This window comes from Plectropomus leopardus, chromosome 12, assembly GCF_026936395.1.
Source record: "Plectropomus leopardus strain MGB_pleo_1.0 chromosome 12, ASM2693639v1, whole genome shotgun sequence".
Taxonomy (NCBI): Eukaryota; Metazoa; Chordata; class Actinopteri; order Perciformes; family Serranidae; genus Plectropomus; species Plectropomus leopardus.
The window spans coordinates 9,335,647-9,352,519 of NC_142187.1; the positions used below are offsets into that span (position 1 = coordinate 9,335,647).

The window sequence follows — 16,873 nt, forward strand, 5'->3', positions numbered from 1 at the left end:
TTGTCTGGCTTCAGAAATGTAATTTTGTGATCTTTATTTCCTCCTCTTTATTAAAACGACCATGTATATATGTATATGTATATAAAAATGTATATATAAATTTAATACAGAATTAAGTATTAAATAAGTTGCAATATAAAATGAAAAGAAAGACAAATAAAAAAAAAAATAAAGAATGGCATTTTTGTAACTTAAATCCCTTTAAATAATTCTAAAATCAGCTTGATTGCATCATGAATACACACAAATATATAGATGTCTAATTATTGTTCTTATTAAAAGAAAGGAGAGATTTAGACAGTTATGGCCTATAGACCTGTAGATTGACCTATAAATATGTAATAGAATAGACAGTAACATGTATTTTATAATTCTCATTTTCATAGTACGGAATGTTATAATATTATCCTTTTTTTTTAATAAGGAAGCTCATTTGTTGTTTTTTTCCCTCAGGATGCTGTCTCATATGAGAAATCTTTTTTTTTTTTTAAATAAAGCTTTAGTACATTATCTTTATTTATCAAAAAAATCAGTTTTTCCTAAAAATTCATTACTTCGTACATGCTAAGAGAAGAAAGTACAATATCTAATAGATATATAAATCATTGCTGTGTTCTAGTTTCAGATAGAAGATTTTTGTTTTTAAAGTTTGCTGCATTCCACAAGCTCTCCTAGCTTTTTTTAGTCCAATTGCCCAGCCCGACTGTGGTACAACAAATTAGTGATGAAGAGTAGCAAAAACAGTAGTTTGTGGAAAATGTGTTCTGGCATCGATATTAACAGAGTACTTCTTTGTCTGCAGTGGTTTGTGATGGACGACGTGGCTACAGGGAAGCTGCACCTCAAACTGGAGTGGTTGTCTCTGCTGCCCACACCTGAGAAGCTGGACCAGGTACAGAACCACTGCTTCCCTGACAGAAACTGCTCGACCTGAGCAGCTCATTTATATTATTAAGCCTTTGATACCTGAACGAATCGGGTTGATTTCTTTCGAAAACATGGGCGGAGGGCAATGAGCCAGAAAAGAAGAGATGACCCAGAAATTTCCTAAAAAATTACTAAAAAGTACAAAAAAATTACCTGAAAATAAAAAAAAAACCCAACCACAAAACAAACAAAAAGGTAGAAAAAAGAAAAAAAAAAAAACAAAAACAAACAAGGCAAACAAGAAAAAAAATCCTATAGTAGTATATAAAGTAGTATATATAGTAGTACATGTATAGTATATAGTATAGTATATATATAGTAGTATAGAAATTCCATTACATACAATTTCCATAGCTTTTTTTAAAAAATAGTGTTCTAAATATCCATTTTTTCCTTCTGTTGAACATTTCTTACTTATTGGCTCATTGCCTTCTTACCATTTGCTCCGGGCTCAAAGGTTTAAATACTTGTGAAAGGCGTCTGAAATCAGCACAAGAAGAGTGATGTCGCTCCAGGTTTCAAAGGGTTAAGACGTCACATTAGGCTCTCGTAACTCGTTACGGCCATTTAAGCTTTGGCTCGCCTGAACCTTTTACCATATTCTTCACACGAATCCTCGCAGATCAATTTTACCAAACAACATGAGTTACAGAATCATTATTTCTTTCTCACAGGCACTGATGAGCATCAAAGCTGATCGCGGTCAAGCCAACGACGGCCTGTCGTCTGCGCTGCTGGTCGTCTTTCTGGATTCAGCCAGAAACCTGCCGGTAAGTCAGTCTGGTCGAACTTCCCAGCATGCACCCGCAGTAATGATTTTCAGTCTCATCTTAGAGTCTACAGTTAGAACCAGTACAGATATTTATTGAGCCCAGGTGAAGAAAAATTGTGATTTACAGATGCTTCTGTGGAGCCTGATGTGTACGAGCTGCCCTGTCGACTCCTTTCTAAACTTTCCATTTTGTCATCGTGCCTTTTTGCCATGTAGGGACGCAAACATGTTTATTTTCTTTGTTGAATGTTTTTTTAGCCTATTTTCCTCACATAAAAGAAAGAAAAATATTTATATTTAAGAATGGGAAAAAAATCATGATGAGTCAGAATTATGAGACATTCAGTGAAAATGTTGATGTATTTTATTTTAATTTATCATTCTGAGCTGTCTATGTATTGTTTATATTTTTCTTGCATTATTGTAACTGTTGTTTTTTTTTTTGCTTTCACCTGCTGTTTGGTTTAATACTTCTGTAAGAGTTGTTCATTGATTTGAGTTGAGTTGGTGCTCCAGGTAGTCTAAAACAAATGTTTTTGGGAAACAATTTAGTGTGTTTTCCATTCAGTTTTTTCTTGTTGGTTCCAGTTCATATAGTTCGTTCACCTCAGTTCCTCACTCATCTTCTTTTTCTGAACTTATTTTCTGTTCTTCACTAAAGGTGCAGTGGTATGGTATAATAACACATTCAGTAGTAGTAGTGCATTATCTGTAATGTTTTGATTTAAACAGAACGACAAGTTATCATTTGTGTTCTGGTGTCAATTGATAAGCGTTTCTAAATTCTCATCTGAGTCTATTAAATACGCTAAAAGTGATAATTGCTACAATGCGAAATCCTCAGTCAGTTACACACAGGATCTGATTTAATAATTTGACATACAGTTTATAATAATTTGATAATATTTCCATTAGCGCAGCAGTTGTGTCAGCAAAGTAATGCTCAGTCTAAATATAGATCTTAAGTTTTATAGACATAATTCGCTTATAAAAAAGACCAGAAGACCATTAAAATTATATTAATTATGTGAAATATAACAACTCTTTGTATAAAATTGCGTTAATGTCACACCAACAGGGACACCTTCTTATAGTTACCATAAACAATTCAGATTAGCTATTATATTTTTGATCTGTGGGGGAGCATTACAGTCTGACTCTGCACACATATAATAATCTCGGCACAAAAATAGTATATTGACACAGTTCATGAGGCCTGATGCTTTGTATTGGACCTAGTGGCTCAAATTGTTTAAATATATTGAAAAATTTTAAAACGTTTCTAAAACAAATGATTTGTTTTGAAGTCATTCGTGAGGATTACATATGGGGTAGAAAAGCATTTGGGATGAAATTGAGAGTGATATGACAAATAAACAGCGCCCTCCTCCTGTTTTGACCAGAATTATGGCTGCTAGAGTATGCATACAGTATTTTCTCAGCCGTGGTGTCATTTGTTTGTGGTAACTCAACTGTCACTGCACCTTTTAGTCTATCTAGTCTCAGTATTTTTTGTTAGTGTTTGAACTCTGTAGTGCAGGCCTAACCTTCCTCTTTCAGCCTCCTCTTCTTCTTCTCTGCTTCTTCTTCTCTCCTCCTCCTCCTCCTCTGAAGAGCGTCTTCGAGGGGAACTTGGGCTCTGGCTACTTAAAAGAGAGGCGGGCGGCTGGCCTCGTGTTTTGTGAGAACACAGCTTCTCTCTATAGGACCTTATTTGTGAGTCCGCTGGCTGTTTTCTGCATTCTAGAGTAGTTTGGCCAACGCCAAGGTCCCGAGGTCGTGTTCCTTTTCTGTTAGTTTGCTTGTGTTTGCAGAGGTTTTAACTGTTTGCCCAGTGAGCATGAATCCCGACTAGTGCATGAGTTATGACCCTTAATATCATTATATGTTGTGAATGTTATTTGTCAGAGGTAGACTGATTACAAAGTTGCAGGATGTTACCAGAAATTTAGCAAACGACATTGAGGGTTAATGTTTTAGGACGATCAAAAGCATCCTTCCTCCTTATTTTCCCTAATAAGGAATTATTGATCTCACAGTACCTACAGTAAGTTGACTTATTGTACACTGTTTCCTCTAATCTAGTTTCATCAGATGGGTTATTTTCTGGAAGGCAGAGACGCCGGCTGTGCATCTAACAAAATGAGCCTCTCCAGAGCTCATTCTCTGTATCGATGGCGCTCATTTTCTCCAGAGAAAAAGTTGTGTTGATGTTTTTCTGCCTCACTGCCAACACATATTGGATTTTAGCAGAGTGATAGTTTAAAAAGGATAAAAAACAATCAATGCTGCCCTATGTTTGCTCCCTGAAGGTACAGGTCTTCGTGTTTTGTAAGATAGGTGTCTCATTCGAAAAAACAAAAAGTACCAGACATGAATTTTAATCTGCTCCTCTTAAATTAGTGTTCATTTTGTCAGTATTTGTTTGTTTCGCAGAATCAAAGATCCATGTGAGTTTCAGACATATATACAGACATATGTGTCATTATTACTTTGACATTTTCTTTTTTTTTTAACAATTAGTTACCGAGAACATTAGACATGTTAGTCTTGTTTTAGTCATCACTGACTAGGTTTACATGCACACCAACTATAATATAAATGGCATATTCTGTTTGGATACTCCAAATTCCAAATGTATTTTCCAATTAGCACATGTGGGATACACCATATTATTCGGGTTTTGGGAGCTTTCTTTGGACATATATTCAGTGCATTTAAAATTTGCATTTCACTTTGTTTTCTTACCAGACAGCCTCTTGTCTGTTGGCTGAACAAGACCGCCATCAGTGGAAAACTGAAAAAAAATCCTATTTTGATGCAAAGAAGCAAAATAACACAAGCTGCTCTAGCCATCTAACTTTTCCATTTTTTAACATGTAAATGTCATGTGAGAGCACATTAATTGGAGTATCCACAGCTGCATGTAAACATGAATATTAGTGAGCTATCCATTATCATTAGGCATGTAAACAGCTTAGTAGGATTTTTGTCTTTTTTGAGATAAGGGCAAAAACCAGAATATATTGTGCGTGTAAATGTAGTCAGTGTAGTGTTACTAAGACTGAATTTGATCATTTTAGATAATCTCTCTTTTTTATCCACTAAGTTATGTAGAAATTTAGAAAAAAGTTTTTTTTCCCATAAAGTCTGTATTGTCTCTGAAACGTTTTTTCGTCTGTAAAAAAAACATATTGAATATTTGTCACAGCTTTCTAAAATGTTCACAGCCTTGAATTAACAGTTTACAAACATATTCAGAAAGTTCCAGAGGCCCCGAAGTACTCACACTTCACAAGCAGGTTAAAATGATCTTTATGAACTATTGTACCATATGTTTTTGTCACCAAAAAATATAAAAAAAGTTTCATGTCAGGCTTACTTTGAGAGGAAGGAGTGCATTTTGATCAGTCTGAGACACTGAGAGCAGGGAGGGTGAATTCTCAGTGGATTGCTTTCCCTCCATCCTTCCTGTATAAACTCATTGTGTGTCAACAGGTTTTCCCCATCAGCCTCCTGTGTGGCATTTCACCTCGACTCTGCCACCAGGGGGCAGCACATGTTTACCCCTCCATGAAAACTGAAGACGTTTTGTTAGATTAATTTTAAAGTAATGCACAGACCTGAAACTAATACTTAAACATATGCAGTTCCCACTGTTTGCCAGTAGCTGTCACTGATGGGTTAATGCCCCTTTAATTTAACTGTTTACTCATCAGCAAGTCTGTGTATTGCTTAAATATAGAATGGTGAAGTAATGAGTCCTAAAACGTGGAAGTTAGCCTCTTAGCACTCCCGGTTCCCTCGTCTAAAAGTCTATGGGTTTTTTGAATGGGTTTTCGGTAAAATGCCTTAAATAAGACATATGGTTAACACACGCTAAAGGTATTGACACGTTTTGTTCTGCAACATAAAATATGTCCGCTTAAACCCAATTTTTTAGGTTTTACTCATCTTAAAAAAGGCGGTTGCTAACAAGTGGCTAAATTGGACTACAGTGTTTGTCAGGGACGTAAGACTTCAACACAGCGGACCTAGAAGCTCATTAAATCCACTTGTCCGCCTTTATAGCTTTACAGAGTCGCACTTGAACTTGTTGATTTATCTGTTTTACAGTGTTTGTAGTGGTGGCGTTTAATACGTGTGACCACGATGTAGTTCGTGTATAGCCTAACAATTGCTTTTTGCTTCTGGTGATTTAATTTACGCTTCAAAACACACAAAAGTGGTGTTCATCTATAAAGATTATCATGCTGAACAAAACATGTCTCATAAACTTATGTTCGCCACAGAGCTTATTATTGGCGATAACCGAAAATCCCATTCAAAAATCCCATAAGCTTTTTGACGAGGGAACCAGTGCAATGCTAACTTCCTGGTTGGCCTACAAAAATACATCGTCCCGTCACCACTCTATTGCACCTCTGATCCTGTCACTCATCTGACAGAGTGGACCAGGAGGCAAATTTGCAAATTTTAGGATAACAAAGGAATGGCTCGCCTTACTCTGCCTCTGATTGGCTTACCCTGACCTTTCGGTCATTCCTTTGCTATCAAAGGATTCGCAGATTAGCCGGTGATATTTTTGTTCTTTCCAGTTCTTTGGTTCTTTGCAATCTGCAAAACTCTGTGAAATCCTTCATGGTGATATCAATTAATTTCATACCAATATAAATGTCTTGAATTTTACCCAATTATCACCACAACATAAAACCATTGCTGTGTCTCTTTCGAACAGAATTTTTCTTTCCTTCTGATCTTCATTTACTCTCTCTCCATTTTTAATAATGACTCATCTCATGCTGTGGTATTCTAACTAGAGTCCAACTTACATGTTTTAGCTATTGGTTAATGGCAGGTGACAAATTGCAACTATATCCTGTGGAGTTTTGTAAATTTAACCTACTATTTAAAAAATAATTTGTTGTTTTTTTTTAATGTAGATATTATTATTATCATTATTATAGGAATTACATTTTAAAAAATTCAAATTTACTCATCTTTAACTTTTTTTGTTCAACTGGAAAAATGTCTACTTTAATATGTACTAATGACACAACTTCTAAAGAGAGATAATTGACAGAAACACAAGTTTAACTAAATAACAAATACAGTTTGTGATCCGTGTTGCATTAAATAGTTTTTAAAATATTTCTACTTACTTAAATGAATATGGGCCTCTTAAATCCAGTAGTGGTTGGACTCTAGTTTTGACCTCATGTCCAGGTTTAATTGGGGAATGACATTAACCATGTGATCATCCATGTCTCTCTGTCTGTCTCATTGTGTCTCAAAATTTGGTGATGCCTGCGGTCCTGGTGTGTTCTGTCTTTCTCCTCCTCCTCTTCCTCCCTGCATGCCCCTCTTCTCCCTAATAACCTGCTGGTGTGTGTGTGTTTGTGTGTGTTCTCTCCTGCCTTGTCCCTGGGGGAAAATCAAAGCGCAATCCGTTAGAGTTCAACCAAGCGGGGCTGAAGAAGGCCTCGATCAGTAAGGCCATCAAGGTAACGAAGCACACCCATTTCGCTCAAACACCGAGGAGGGAAACAGAGGACCACAGTGACTTGTGTACACGCAGGCTTATAGACTCTCACCTTCAACTCATACTTGCTCTGTATGGCCAAAAGTATGTTGACACCTAAATATTACACCCACATGTGATGCCAGAACTTGCGTGTTAACACACAGCAGCCTTCAGTCGTCTGGTTTCAGTCTTTCCACAAGAGCATTAGCGAGGTCGGTTAACAAGGTGTTTGGTGATAAGGTTTAGCTCACAGTCGACTTCGAGTTCATCCTGAAGGTTCTTGGTGAGGTTGAGATCAGGGTTCTGTGCAGACCAGTCAATTTTTTTCCACACCAAACTTGGAAAAAAAACATTTCTTTTTGGAGCTGGCTTTGTGCACACGGTATCATTATATTAAACAGGAAACCAAATCAGTAAAAATAGCCCCAGAAACAAGTACGCAAAGTGTCCATACATCTTTGGCCATATAGTGTACACTGTAGTTTGAAGTAAGCAGAAATTTAGTCTTTTCATAGCTACATGAATACAGAATTTCTCATTCTGTAGCTTAGTATAGGTTCCTATAGCTGCTTTTTTGTTCTGTTGTTGCAAAACTCAGTTCTTACAATATTGCCATAGATGTCTTTATACTTTTTATAAAGTTATGCTAAATTTAAGCAGTTTTACACCCAAAGGTGTAACTGATTCAACATATTTTTTAAGATGTAAACTTGTGTGCAAAAAAACATACCTGTAATTGGTCGGTGCTTTTATTGTGTATTGTGTATAAGTTAATGACTTGAAGACTTTTCACATTATAAATTATAGATAACCTTTCTTATTTAGTCGCTAAAAACTTTTAAACTGTTAAAACTTGTCTACATTGTTGGGGGGGGGTTATGTCGCACTATGAACAATATCAGGGATAATTCAAGATCATTAAATTATTCATGATCAGAATTGAGGCTCACTAGTCACGAGTGGTGACCTGTAAAATAGTGTTTGATTTTAGTCACTGAAACTGAACTTACTGACTGTTGCTGTGAAATTATTAACAAACTCCACTAATCATGTTTCTTTACTAAAACTTTGTGCTGTGTCTAACAATGTGTGTTGTAAATAACAACATTGTTGTCCAATGTACATTAATCTAATCTTTTCTTTTCATGTGATTTCCAGACTTCTTGGTTTGGGGTTATATAGACTTTTACCTTTTCAACTCCTTCTTCCATAAAAATCTTCACATTTTGCCATCAAGTGCTAAATGTGACAGTATAGTGCACACTTGGTGTCATGGTAATGATGTGATTGTCACATGTTCAAAAATGACACTGTATAAGCTTTGTAATTGTGAATGCTCAATAAAATATGGATTCATTTCCTATTAAAGGCCATATTGTAAAAGAAAATATTTAAAATGTAGAAGGTTTTTATTTATAGCATGTTTAATCGGATTACTTTACCCAAAAAGATGCTCTAACAGCTTAGAGTAGTAAATCTTTACCAAAGCAACTCATTCATTTCATCACTGCATCTTTTTTTCAAGACATCCGTTTGCAACTTTAAAGAAACAGCTATCAAAGTAGTTTTAGTATTTTCATAAAGGAAAGAAAATATGAAAGAATACAGTCCCAGAGTGTTATAAATGCTAGCATTGCTTGCTATAGCTTGCTAGCCATTGCTTTCATGTTTGTAAAACCTGTCTTTCTTCCCTGCAGTCTGGTAAGAAAGTGACAAGCGATCCCAGTCCGTTTGTCCAGTTCACAGTGGGACACAAGTCCTACGAGAGCAAGGTGAGACCAAAGTGCAATCCATCTTTATACCCACCACCATCAGTATAATCTATGAATCTCGTGTATCCTCATATCTCATGAAACATTAGAACTACAGCCAATGTAACCCCCCTATACTTTAATTATATTCTGGGATTAAGTGGATTGAGGACAACTTTACCTTTCAGTTAATGCACTGTTTAACATTTTGGAATATTCAGTTATGTGCTTTTGTTCTAAGCATGACATGAGAAGATGGATAATAAATATTGTGCCTGTGTGTAAAGTATAAAACAGGAGTCAAGACATTGTTAGTCCAGCTAAGAATAAAGACTAGAAACGGGGAAACGGCTAACGTTACTGTAGCCTGGATCCTTCCAAATTAGTATAACTCACTAATTACCACCAATAATTTTTTTAATAAAAGCTTTTTAAAAAAATTGTTTTGTATTAATGTAACAAAAATATAAAATGTGTTAATCCATGATCTTTAGAAACCTATATAGGCATAATTTATTTTGTTATTCTAAAGTGTTAGCCAGCTAGCTAAGACTTCGAGAATAACAAAAAAAGATGCCAATAAAGGTTAGCTATGTTACTAGATTTACTGGACACACATATAAACATGTATGCAGTGTACATAGCACAAGCAGTGCAAAAGTTAGCATAAAAGCTTGGCTAATTTCACGTCTTTGTGCTAAGCTAGGCTAACCACATAGTTGACTCCAGCTCTGCATTTAACACACAGACACAAGATTGGTATTGATATTCTCATCTCACTGTCCCAAAGAATAAAAAATAAGCCTAAATCCCCAAATTTGAATCTATATAATTTTAAAAATAAGAATTTGTAGAAATGTGTATATTTACCCTCCACTTGCAGATTTTATGTTAGCTGTGTAGCGACAAACTTGCTAGCCAGCTAGCTAGCAAGTTTGTAGGTGTATCACATTGGCGGGCATCTAGCAGTAACTTAAAATTTTGTAATTTGCTGGACCTGCAAATGTTTTGGTACTTTTAGAAGACACTGTAGCTGTGTTCAAAACTGTCCCCTCATTCACTCACTCACTATTCACTATTAGGTGTATATTAAATAGTGCACTATATAGAGAATAAACAAACGAGATTTCGTACACTACGTTGGAATTTTTTTCCCCTGGAAATACACAGCCACATTGCATTGTGGTAAATGGGAGCTGAATGTAGTGTACATGGTATGTACACTCAAATTTGCTGTGCATTGTGGGCATTTTATAGTGAACTATATAGTGGATGAAATTAACAGCAGAGAAATCAGACACCACTACAAAATTGCAAACACACTATATGGTGCACTATATCCGTGATAGGAGACGATTTCGGACACAGTTTATGACATTTTTACATAACTTAATCCCTCAAAGTAACATCAGATACAGAGAAATAGCAGTTTTGCAGTTGGCTGTAGTCTGTTAGGAAGATCCTCTGACTCCTCTCTGTTTGCGTCCTCTTCCAGACCAGATATAAAACCAATGAACCGGTGTGGGAGGAAGCTTTCACCTTCCTCATCCACAACCCCAAAAGCCAAGAGTTGGAGGTTGAGGTACAGAGACATATTTTATCTGCTGATTTCATTGCTATAATAAGCAGTTAAATCTAATATCAGCTGATGATTTTAGGTGAAAGATGAGAAACACGAGTGTTCGTTGGGGACGTTAACGCTGCCTCTGAGTCACCTGCTGGAGGCCGAGGACATGACGCTGAACCAGCGCTTCCCCCTGAAGAACTCTGGACCGAGCTGCACCCTCAAAATGAAGATGGCTCTGCGGGTAGGAAGACAACCTGCCGATTATGTTCTCTGAGTGCTACTGAAAGCAATTTGTGCTTTGTCATGGTGCCATTAAATGAGTGCGTAGGGGTCGCCCAAAGTGGTTTACTCCAAGCTGTTAGAAGCTTTTTAGAATCCCAAATTTGGCAGCGAAGTGGCCGTGTGGTTTCAGATAATGTCCTTTTACTGGAAGACTTTAAATTGAGCTGAACTTTATTAGTTTATGAAACTTTTTTCTTGCCTGATTTTTGAAAAATTTGGTGTTCACGCAGAACATGGGTCTTGGAATATGCATTAAAGAAACATTATCAGTTCTGAAATTCAAAATCACACTTTCTTGTCTTAAAACTGTCAGACTTCTTTGAAAAAGTTCTCTGTATGTATTTTATTTCAGGTACTGTGTTTGGATAAGACCACTTCCTCATCCTCAGACTCCACCCCGTCCTCCGTGCAGGTCCGCAAAAACAGCTCTGCCAGCCAAACCCCTCGGCCCTCCGTCTCCTCTGACTCCCCTGCGCCTACTTCCTCCACCTCCGACATCCCGCGCTCTTCCTCTGTGTCGGCCCAGGACCTGCTGAACCGCCAGAGGGAGGCCGACGACCCCTTTAGGTCTCCGGGGAGGTCAGACTTGGGGCAGGGCGGAGGAAGAGGAGGAGGTCTGGCTGAGACAGGGAGGAGCACCTCCAACCTGGCCATCTCTGGTTCCCAGCAGTACCTGGCTGGAGGCAAAGAACCGACGCCCAGCATCGCCTCGGACATCTCCAACCCCTACGCTGCTCAGGAGCTGCAGCAGAGACTCCAGCAACTGCAAAAGTATATATCAACCAAACATGCATCCATTTATCTGTCAGACAAACAGTCTATGCCCGGGATATGTATCTTAAACGACAGGAAACAACAGGAACAATACTTTGACTTACAAGTTAGGGCTGCAGCTAACGACTGTTTTCATTTCATTTTCATCTTCTGGATTGATCGGTTAATTGTTTTGTCGATTACAAGTCCGAAAAAAGGGAAAAACCATCCTCTGTCTCTCTTTAGTGGTTCAGGCCCGAGTCATTTCCCGCTGGGTGAGGTCCAGCTGACCGTCAGACACAGCTCCCAGAGGAACAAACTCATCGTGGTCGTTCACGGCTGCAGGTACAGACCAAAATTTTCTTCCAAGAATCATCTTTATAAGGTGAATGTTTTCACTGTCATGTAATAGTCATTTGTTTACCTTCACAGGAATCTGATAGCGTTCACTGACCACGGCTCAGATCCGTATGTCCGCCTCTACCTGCTCCCTGACAAACGGCGGTCAGGCAGGAGGAAAACTCACACGTTCAAGAAAACCCTCAACCCAGTTTACGATCAGACGTGGGTCCCACCTCTCTGTTTTCAGTTATATTGTTCGATACGTTTTAAGTTAAACACAGTGTTGTTGTTGATTCTTCAGTGGCTGAGTTGTAAATGTACTATTTTGCTCCTTGTGTCTCTGTCTGCTCAGGTTTGAGTTCAGTGTTTCCCTCGTGGAGCTCCACAGGCGGACTCTGGATGTCGCAGTGAAGAACGGCGGAGGTCTGCTCTCCAAACACAAAGGCCTTCTGGGAAAGGTACAGGCTTTGATGGGGCAGGAGGATTCTAGATGTTTGTTTAAACCCTTAGTAAACATCTCGAATAAAATGTGTTTTATCCTGACAGAATGTTTTTTTTTTCACCTAATTCTTAGGGATTTAAATTCTTGATTTTAGTCTGGTCATGCAAGAATATTGTAATTCAGTATTTTAATTATGTGCAGTCATTTAGTTGTAATTTAATTATTATTGTTTCTGTTGACTTTTTTCATCAGGTTCTGGTGGATTTGACCCATGAGGACATCAGTAAGGGTTGGACACAATGGTTAGTTTCTGATCTCCTTCTTTATTAAATGTACAAGCAGCTGATAAGACAACAATTAACTGAAACAGCTTACACAGAGCTCATTTTAAAAATGCTTGTTTTTGGTGAGTGCAGAACTGAAAATACTCAAATCTAAAATTTGTGTCTAAAGGGCTTCAAAACATTTTCCTGAACTGCTCAGCAAACTCAAATTACTGCCTCTGTGTGACCTTTGTGATCCTCATTATATTAATTGCCTCTTGCCACTTGTCACTGTTATGCTTGAATAGAGTTTTACGTTTAAAAAGCAGTAGGCAAGTTTGGCTCAGAAAAAAAAGGTCAAAGTCAAAGAACAGCTTTGAAATTTTATAAATAAAATTTTGTAGAACCCAGAAAAATCCTTGTAACTGCTGCCAGTCGTTAGTGAAGGTCTTGAAAACTACAATAGATTCAGAGGAGACATGTCTGACTCCAGGTAGAATCAGTGTATGTGTCATGTAGGGCTGTAATTTATGATTATTTTCATTGTAGACCAATCTGTTGTTGATTTTCTTAAATACTGAAGAATCTGGAATCAGATTTTTTAATGCATTTCTTAAAAAAATATTCAAACTGGGTAATCATTTTCAGTTTAGTTGATGAATGATGATTGATTTTAACGTTGACAACCGGTAGACTAGTCGTTGCAGCTCTTACGTCTTGTTGCTGCCGTGCTAAGATTGGCAGCTCCATTACAACCTTTGCACAATTTTTAAAAAGTCAGTTACAGTTCGCATTGTAAACTTGCATCCTTTGAAAAATGGCATTTCCTCACGTGAACTCACTGCTTAGGAGCTCTGGGATTTTAATGAGACGCTACTTTATTTTATACGTTTTGGTAACATTAATAAAACACTGATGTCAGAGGCTGTTGCAGGAAAAGGACAAAACAGAAACTTTCCAAAATAAAACCCTCTTTTCTCCTCCTACAGGTATGAGCTGAGTGAAGATGGCATGACGAAGCCTCACCAACTCTAGACGGCAACCACAGGAACCATCATCATCATCATCATCATCATCATTATCATCACTACCATCATATCTCTGCACCTCCTTTTATTTTCCTCATGACTTGTAAGTGTACAAAAGGAAACAGAAAAGCAGCTTTTGACATTCATTTAATCACATCAGTCGCAAGGCAAACCTCCCCTTTAAGAAGTGAAAGGCTGATAGACTAAAGGGAGTATACAACAAGCAGAATACTATATATGACATAATGTACTGCTGTGGAAGTCTATATTCCATATTTATAGGAGAAACTATAACAGATGTAGAGGAAGACAATCTATTTTTTTTGCAGTTTCCTGCCTGGAGTTTTACTTAAGAAAGAACAATGTACAAGTTTGTAAATATAAACAATGATGCTGGACAAAACAGACGGCATATTCTAGAGATAAGAGAGAGGCGTGGTCTCTTATTTGGCCAAATGATTGTTTGTAATTTTATTTGATTGAATTTTTTTTAAAGTGAAAAACATTCTGGACAAAGTTTCTGAAGCGGAGCAGGCGGGCGGTCGCAGGGAAAGACGCCACCAAAGAGACGAGAAGTATTTCATTTTTCGCCCTTGTGCGTTTTTGGTCACACAGCTTTACCTTGGCTTTATTCCACTGTAAAAAATATGTGTATTAACCAATTGAAAAGAACACTAATTAGAAAAATATTGTGTCAAACGTGATACAATTACGAGTTTGTTTAGTTCTTTTCCTTCTGTTAATACACCTGCTGTTCCACTGAAATAAGGCCATTGTTAAGAGTGACCTGTTTTTTTTAAACTGAATATTTGCACATCTCTATGTTTGGGGATCATTTTGACTTTCTAAATTCCTCTAGGAGAAGAAAAAGTCTGTTTTAGCAAGTAGTTCTTATTTTAATTTTAAATATTTATGATTTAAAAATAAAGTATCAAGTCTTCTAAAGGAAAAGTTTGACATTTTGGCTTTCACCATATTACAGAGACTTAGACGAGAAGATGACAGCTTCATGTGTGTTAGTTAAATATGAAGCCACAGGCAGGAGATGGTTAGCTTAGCTTAGCATAAAGACTTGAAACAGGAGGAAACATCTGGCCTGGAGGTAACGCAGCCTGCCACTCAGCACCTCTAAAACTCACTGACTTATGAGATATATCTTGTTAGTTTAATTTGTACAAAAAAAGTGGTTCAACATATTGTTAGTGAGATTTAGATGTGTTTGTTGGTGGATTTTACCTTCAGAGTAAAGCTAGCTGTTTGCCTCAGTCTTTGTGCCATGCTAAGCTAGCCTGTTGCTGCTGACTTGAGAGTGCTATTGATCTACTTATCTTATTTAAACTACTTTGAAAGAAAAGAAAAATAATTGTATCTGCCAAAATGTGGAACTAGTCCTTTAAGGTAAATAATGCATCAAAACTAACTGTATTTAAAATGACGTGATTCAGTTTTCACCCACATTTTCTTAATTTTAAAGCCACTAATTCTCTCCTGGTGCCATCCAGTGGTGATATTTGGAAAATGCTTTTATTTTTAATTTACCCTTTTACCCTTGAAATGTAAACCTTATTCATGTTCACTTTTTTTGTTAAAAAAAAAAAAAAGTTTATGATGTATTTTCCACTTTAATAGTCATGCTATACCCACTGTTGTTTTTCAGTAATCTGGCTTGATCAAGGTTAAGCTACCATCAAGAAAAACGTATCACTTGCTGGCAAATTTTTCACATTAAAAGTCTTCCAGCTTTCCCTTTTTGGTAATCTTGTAAGAAAAAAAATAACGTGAATGAATACAGTGAGTTAGGACAGGATTCATGATAATAAGAGAAACTAGTGCTGTGGTAATTTAAATTATAATGCTGACTTCACCATTATTTTAATCCTGGCTTTATTTGGATGACCATTATTTACCACTATTATAGGAGCTTTAACAGTTAACACACCTACACAAACACTGAGATGATTTATCTGAGCGCATTACAAAGTCTGCCCCAATTTTCACCGGTGTGATTTCTTCCAACACAAACTTCCTAATTTGAAAGCTTCTTTAATCACAGAAAATATCACACAAATAGTGGCTTTAAAAGTGAGAAAACTAGATGATTACAAAAACGGGTTTCAGCGGGCGCTCACTGCAGGGTGCTTGTCGCCGTTTCAGTGATCCCATACAATTAATTCCCCTACAATCATTCTCAGTTGTTCACTTTTTCTTGATCTATTTTTTAATTCAACAATAGTCTTAACTTGTCATAATGTGTCATTTTCAACACGTGTCTAATCTGAAAAAAAAAAAAACTATGCATAGTCTAAAGCGAGACATACTAGTGCTGAAAATGACATTTACCTGTTTTGTTTTGTGTACATAATCTTTGTTTTTCACGTACATCATATTAAACACTGCTTTGACTTAACAGCACTTGCTTGGAAGGGATTTATATCAATAATAAATGCTATCAAATACATCAAATAAATGCATATGTGGCCCTTCAAAGCCAAAGAGCAGCGATCTTGTGTTGAAACAGAGGAGGCAAATGTGACCTTTGACCTTCAAAAAACCACAAATGTAGACTTTTGCCTTGTTGTGTTCACATCAACAAAAGTATTTTACACATATGTAATTGTGCCGTTCTGCGTTTTCTGTCTTTTAATGTTTTTTTTTATTTGTCTTTCGCAGCTGTTGCCCTCTGTCTCGGTCTGTGTTTTATTTTGTAAGAATCAAAACGTTTGTGTGGATTTGAGAGCTATGCCTCAGTGGTGGGCGTTGTCCTCAGAAAGGCGGTTTATTTTCTCCGTCTTCTTAATTTATCATGTGCCTTAAAACTTCACACGACCCGGTGATATTTACATGTGTAAAAAGAACCAACAAAATGCTTCAACAGTTTATCATGTTTCAGAATGTCTCCTATATGTCTTTTAAAAGAAATAAAGAGCTTTAGCTGGTGATAGCAGCATGAAGCCGTACTGCACTGTGGCCTCTGACCGTTCTTTTGAAGTTTGTCGCTGCGGCAGCTTTAAGGGGGCCGAGGATGATGCAGGACTTCAGCGTGCTTTGGTGTTTGTTTTGATTAGCGAAACTGAACAAAATACATTTGAGAGTCAATGATTTATTGTTGCAAATTGCAGCTTGTTTCAATTTAAGGGAATTGGCCCTCTGACACCCAGGTTGGGAACCTCAGAGTTAACCTTTTAAAACATGGGTTGACATCAGTTCTCTTGCACTGCTTTT

General features: G+C 37.1%; 1 protein-coding gene across 4 annotated transcripts in view; it reads left to right on the top strand.

Annotated features, from left to right (window-relative positions):
• esyt2a (extended synaptotagmin-like protein 2a) overlaps window positions 1-16,613 on the top strand; it is a 59,919-nt gene extending 43,306 nt beyond the window's left edge. The window contains exons 13-25 of one of the 4 annotated variants that reach the window (XM_088085035.1): window positions 803-892; window positions 1,602-1,697; window positions 3,314-3,415; window positions 7,141-7,203; window positions 8,921-8,995; window positions 10,470-10,556; window positions 10,633-10,782; window positions 11,176-11,594; window positions 11,823-11,921; window positions 12,009-12,140; window positions 12,271-12,376; window positions 12,613-12,662; window positions 13,613-16,613. In XM_088085035.1, the coding sequence (XP_087941161.1) occupies window positions 803-892; window positions 1,602-1,697; window positions 3,314-3,415; window positions 7,141-7,203; window positions 8,921-8,995; window positions 10,470-10,556; window positions 10,633-10,782; window positions 11,176-11,594; window positions 11,823-11,921; window positions 12,009-12,140; window positions 12,271-12,376; window positions 12,613-12,662; window positions 13,613-13,658 (1,515 nt within the window). In that variant the 3' untranslated portion in view covers window positions 13,659-16,613. The remainder of the gene's footprint in view (window positions 1-802; window positions 893-1,601; window positions 1,698-3,313; window positions 3,416-7,140; window positions 7,204-8,920; window positions 8,996-10,469; window positions 10,557-10,632; window positions 10,783-11,175; window positions 11,595-11,822; window positions 11,922-12,008; window positions 12,141-12,270; window positions 12,377-12,612; window positions 12,663-13,612) is intronic. The other 3 variants (XM_088085036.1, XM_042497791.2, XM_088085037.1) reach the window with 3 other exon arrangements.
• The last annotated feature ends 260 nt before the right edge of the window (window positions 16,614-16,873 follow it).